Below are 6,182 nucleotides of genomic sequence, written 5' to 3' on the forward strand. Positions count from 1 at the left end.
ATATATTTTTTTATTAAAAAAATAGAATAAAGTATTTAAAAATACCTTTAAAATTCAAGAAGAATTTTTTTTTATTAATAGGTTTATTAATATTAATATTTTCGCATCATGTATATATCTAATCTCAGTAGTATGAGTCGACCTGTACGTCTTACTGGCTCTATAAATAATAAGAAACTTATATTATTTAGAAAGAAAATTAGCTTTTTAAATTTTTTCGGAATTATTGGGATCCGTGAAATTACATATCACGAATTTTTAAGTTTGCGATTCGTTTAACATATATTTATTAAAGATATTGAAAAAATCTTAACAGGAAACGATCTGTTATAAAGATCAAGCTTAAAAACAGATTAGTAAATATTACAGGACTATTACATATATCTTTTACTTTAAAAACATTTGTAAAACTTGGAATTTTTGAGACCAATGAAGTATATCTACATATAAAACCTGGTAATAATATTTGGTATGTTGCTTATGCATGCACGATTATGTTGTTTAGAGTAGTAAATTCTTCATATTTACATACTTTCAATGTTGCATAAAATATTTGAATGTTTTTTATTTTTCGATGCGAAATCCGAATGTAAAGTTTTTGGAATTAGAAAGATGAAATCTCTGTTTAAATAGAAAAAAAAATTCTTATTTTGCCATCAGTATTTACTCAAAGTAAGCAGTTCGATATAAATGTCCGCCGTTTAAATACATATTTAAGTTACAACATTTTTGTTGAAATTATATTTCTTCAAAGAAAACAGTATTTATAACAAAAAAACTTCCATTTAAAACGCATTTAGTTTTTATTTGGGGGGGAGAAAATCCTTCTCGATTGATTCGTTTGTGATACGGCGACTAGCTACAAATATACATCGTCGAAGATAAATGACTTGAAATTATTCATTTTACGTTTAATTAAACAAATATTGATCGAAATAAATTAATAAACTTGCCATACGAAAAGTATCCTAAGTGAATATTTCAATGAAAGTCATTTAATTAATTTTTATGATAGTTAGAATTTACTGTAAGAGAAGTAATAAAAAATATGTAAATTTATCTTCTGCAATTGGGTATTTAACTTCTCAGCAAGAGTAATCAATTTACAGTTAATTAAAGAGAGACTTTATTGTCAACTACAATAAAATATTGCTTTATTACGTTCATTAATGATTCATCAATAATTTGAAGAATGACATCTTATTTAATAACGATAATCTGTCTAATTTTTATATTCGGAAATTAGCTAAAATATTCAAATATTTAAACAAATTTAATGAATATTATTCTAAAAGTCTAAAAGTATCATTTCAAAAATATAAATTATTCAGAATCGTAATACTAGAATCAGGGCCGGCCTTCTCGATAAAGGGGCCCGGGTGCAAGAAACTATTTGGGCCCAAATGTTTTTCTAAAATAAAAAAATTTACAAACACGAACATATATTAATGCATGTTTATTTAAAGCGTGATTTTGTTCTTGCTAATACATTAATTACTTCAGAAAAATTACAATTTTTTGCAATTTCTTTTTCGATGCTTAATATAGCAAGTGCATTTAAGCGTTCTGCACACATGCTGGATCGAAGATAATTCTTTATTAATTTTAATTTGCTGAAAGAGCGCTCAGCACTTGCTATAGTAACTGGCAACGTAAAGAAAAGTTTTAATACAGTTAATACATTTAGAAATAACTCATTATAATTATTATTTAGTATGTATTGCAATATATCTTGTGCGTTATTTACATCCCTTTCATTCAAAATCAAATCCCGTAGCAAACCAATTTCCTGGATTAGGTTTTCATCTACATCTTTGTTATAAAAATTTACAAAGTTTTTGGAACATTTTTCTAATTCATGTTTTTCTAAGGTTTTCATATCAGTGATTAATTTGAAATCAGAAATAATATTTGGTATACTTTTAAATCTATCTTCTATTTGTACAATAACCGTATCAATTAGAGTGTTAAAAAAAATAACATCTAAATTCCTCTACCGGGTTTTCTATAACTTCATCTTCTGCTATTTCGGAATATAACCTTTTTCTTTTTCGTATTCGTTTTTCAGGAAAATGTTCTGAAATATTTAAATTACGTGCTAGCACTTTTGCTTCGTCTAAAAATGTGTTAAATTTTGTTCTTAAATTTTGGATTTCAGTTTTAATTTTATTGACTAAATTAAAAGCCGACTCAAGAATAATTGTTTTTGCTTGAAATAGTATATTGATTGCGTTGATTTTAGACAACATTGCAAACCATACTACTAAACATAAAATAAATGGCATTTCTTGTATTGAATCCAATAGACTTTTAGCTTCGGATACCGCTGTATTATCGTTACTTACATAAATAAATTCTTCTAGGGCATTACAAGTTTGTTCAAACTGTGTATACACTGCTTTAACCGAATCTATTTTGGCTTCCCAACGAGTGTCACATAATGGTTTAAGAGTAATGTTTAAATGTTTTTGTAGAATTTCCCATCTCTTTGTAGATGCAGAAAATAAGCAATATAAACGTTGCAATATCCCAAAAAAATTTTTACAATATATACTGCTGGAAGCGGCATCACAAATTAATAAATTAAAAGAGTGTGATAGGCAAGGCACATATATTGCATGAGGGTTTAGAGCAATTATTCTAGATTGTACACCTTTATATTTCCCTTTCATGTTGCTACCGTTGTCGTATCCCTGCCCTCTGCAATTCATAATATCTAAATCAAGCTCACTTAATGTTTTCAATAGAGTTTTTGCTAGTCCTTCTCCAGTCACATCAGTTGCTTCAATAAACCTTATAAATGACTCATTTATAATTAATCTTTTCTCTTCAAAATTTACATACCTAATAATAACTGAAGTTTGTTCCTTATGGGAAATATCAGGAGTACAATCCATTTGGACACTATAGTATGTGGCTGCTTTTATATCGTTTTTAATTTTGTTAAGGACTTCATCTCCTAACGCAGAAATAATTTGTTCTTGTGATCTATGTGCTAAATGATGCACAATTCTATTTTTCGAATTTTTTATTCTGTTTATATGATCCATTAACACAGAGTCGTATTTACTTAAAAATTCGATTAAACTTAAAAAATTTCCATTATTAGGCGTTCCTATTATTTCATGGGTTCCTCGAAGTGGAAGATTATTACATGCTAAAAATAGAATCACATCTACAATTCTTTGAAATAGTAATTTAAGTCGTTCCGTTTCCTTATTTATATTAACTTGATTAGTTTCATCAATAGTCGAACATAAATTTAGTCGTTTTAGTAATTCTTTCCAAGCAATAAACGAATTAAAGTGACAAATAGAACGCTCATGATCTTGAATTACAGTTGACAGCTTTCTCCAGTTACTATAGCCACCTATAAACCGTGTAGATTGTTCATTTCCTCTTCTTTTAGAAAATAGTATACAACAAAAACAAAATACCGAGTCTTGCGTTTTTGAATAAATTAACCAGCTGCGAAGCTGGGTTTCACCATTTGGCATTTTTTTAAAGTAGTACGTAGTGGAAAATGACCTACCTTCATCATTCTTAGCAAAAACTCCTTTGTGTTGTACAGGTCCGGTTTTAACACAAAACATTCGAAACTTATCAGTTATAATACTTGGCCATAAATCTGGATCACTTATGTTCATTTGATCATATTCGTTATTGTCATTTTCGACGTTATTTTCTGATTCGATCATATTTGTATAAACATGCGGTTCTTCAACGAATTTCACAGTTTCAACATTTTCATTGCAAGACTGTGTAGTTTGTGCGGAACTTTCTTCTCCAGTTGAAGCTTGAACTGTAACTTCTGAAGTCGAAACAATTTCATTGCTGGAATTACTTCGTAGCCAAGAAAACAGATCTACTTGTGATTTCTTGAAATTTAGCTTTTCTACTTTTTTCTTTTCTGCTAATTTTCTTTTTTGACACCCAGAGGGATATTTCCTTGGCATGGACATGATTAGATGTAACAATAATTAAACGTTTTGTAGTATGACACGTCTTTCTTTCTCGTGCTGAACTCGAACTCTCACAACTTCTCGGAGGCTCCTTGTAAAGTATTGATCTTTTAGCAGAGTGGGAACAAAAGAAGCGCGACCTTGTCAATTGGACCCACGTGCGGTCGGGTAATACCACTTGTAAGGTCAACACCTTACAGAGGGAAAACAAAGGAAGCGCCGGCTTTGTCAATAGGACCCACCTGTAGGCTGTAGTCAGACCGAAAGTTCCAGAAATAAGACAGACAAAAAAAGATAGAAGAAATTATAAAAGAAACATTAAAACTACGATTATATACCAGGGGCGTGCCGTGACATTTGATGATAGGGAAGCTGTGTTTCTGTAAGAAGCCGACATCCAGGGGCAATCAGTCAATTGCGCGTCAGTGATGGTCTAGGCTCCATTCGTATCGTTTATTCGATAAGCCAGTAAAAACCGTAGACTTCTCTAAATGCATTTTTAATATCACGATTACATTCCGAATCGCTAGCCACGATATAAGGGCTACAATTAAAAGTAAAATAATAAAAACTTACTCGGTGAAATAAAATATGTGGTGGATGTACTGGTACATACAAAATATTCTTCAATTATATGAATATACTTTTAAAGAAAATTATAATTAAATATAGCTTTGCAAAGAAACGTACAGTACATAAAGATATAAAATATTCTTTACTTTTAAAATTTTAAAACAATGTACTTAGTCAAATAGCTCCCTACCAGTGGCTAATGGATGGAATCGAAGACGGTTGCAGAGGACTGCCAAATCCCCAGGGTGCTGATACCGGTCAATGTCAAATACCTCTTTTGTCGCATCACTAGTATATCTCAAAGGACGCGACAGGGCTGTTGTAAATTTTAAACGTTTCTCACCATAGCCGTAAAAATCTAAATATGTTAAACTTAAAAGTCATTTGTTTTCTAACTAATTCGTTTTAGGACCAGGTGTTGTCCACGGAAATTTCCAAAATTTACAACTTTTCGGTCACTCTCGTCGAATTGGAAAAATTTGTCTTTATTACATCTAATACAATATTTCGAAGAAATCAGTCCCCACTATACTCGGCTGTATATTGGTTCGGTTAAGCTTTTGTTTAAGTAATATTCCGGCTCTTTCATCGGGGTTTTGTTTATGTCCCCAATTCCCTAATCGCTTAATTATTTAACTACTTCTTAAGTAGAAATAAGTCGAAACCGGTTACTTTCTACTCGAATATTTGTAGTATCGGGAAAAAAGTGGAAAGACAAATTTTTATGACAAACGAATACATAAATCGTATAATTTTATATGGCCGACGGCCACAGTATTATTTTCATTTCTTAACGCGGGGTATATGGTTTTGAAATTTTTTTTAAAAAGTCGAATTTAGGTGGGGATCCTCGGGAGTTCCCCGAATCAAATAACAAAAACTAAACATTCGCATCATCGAGAATTAGTTTAAAGATTGTCGAAATTCAGAGATCTACAATAATAATGTTTACGATAAAATGTACTTTTCGTCATACTGATAACGATAGGAATATTGTCAAGTTTTCGTGTGCATTCTTGATAATGTTGGGGCCCCCTCAATCGCGGGGCCCCGGTGCGTAGCATCCGCCGCACCCCCCCGATGGCCGGCCCTGACTAGAATTTAGTTTCATTCAATAAAATTTAAATTGGATTTAAATGGCCCTGAAAATATCTTATCCGTGTATAAATAAGCTTTATTTTTTTTAAAATAAGATTAAAATGAACTTGTTTTCGGGAAGAAAATTAACGCATGAAACGAAGCCATTTATGTTAATACAGGCTCGTCGAAAAAGAATGCTTTACTTTTAATAACTTATTACTTAAATAATATTAAACAATCCGAAATTGTTGAAGTGTTAAAATGTAGGAAATTTCTAGTTTTTTTTTCTTATTTTATTAACTTTCGGCATGTGTTCTATTTGACGCAGGGAAACTATTCGATCTCGTGCCAAATATGCTCAATGATGTATGGAGTTATCATTTCAATGGCTGCTGAATCCTATCGCTCAGGTGACGGAGATCGTCAAGAATATCGTGTATGCACGATATTCTTGACGATCATCATACACGATATTCTTGACGTATTCCCGCAATAAAAATCTACAGGGTAAGATCTGGGTTTCTGGAAAGCCACGGGATTGCTGCATCCTCTCCAATCCAGGGGTTC

General features: G+C 31.3%; 1 protein-coding gene and 1 long non-coding RNA gene across 2 annotated transcripts; both read right to left on the reverse strand.

Annotated features, from left to right (window-relative positions):
* Positions 1-1,967: 1,967 nt before the first annotated feature.
* On the reverse strand, positions 1,968-3,962 carry LOC136988788 (zinc finger MYM-type protein 1-like). The gene has a single exon (XM_067286749.1). The coding sequence runs from the start codon at positions 3,960-3,962 to the stop codon at positions 1,968-1,970; it is 1,995 nt and encodes a 664-aa protein (XP_067142850.1).
* A 320-nt stretch (positions 3,963-4,282) lies between these two features.
* Positions 4,283-5,283, reverse strand: LOC136988912 (uncharacterized). Its single transcript, XR_010882832.1, has 2 exons — positions 4,682-5,283; positions 4,283-4,605 (listed from the first exon to the last, which is right to left on the reverse strand). It is a non-coding gene; the product is annotated as an uncharacterized lncRNA (long non-coding RNA).
* Between the last annotated feature and the right edge of the window lie 899 nt (positions 5,284-6,182).

This window comes from Centruroides vittatus, unplaced genomic scaffold (assembly GCF_030686945.1).
Source record: "Centruroides vittatus isolate TY-2023 unplaced genomic scaffold, ASM3068694v2 scaffold_386, whole genome shotgun sequence".
Lineage (NCBI taxonomy): Eukaryota > Metazoa > Arthropoda > Arachnida > Scorpiones > Buthidae > Centruroides > Centruroides vittatus.

Excerpts from the sequence above, each read along its gene's own strand:
- LOC136988788 (XM_067286749.1), bottom strand. The coding sequence starts at position 3,962 with ATGTCCATGCCAAGGAAATATCCCTCTGGGTGTCAAAAAAGAAAATTA.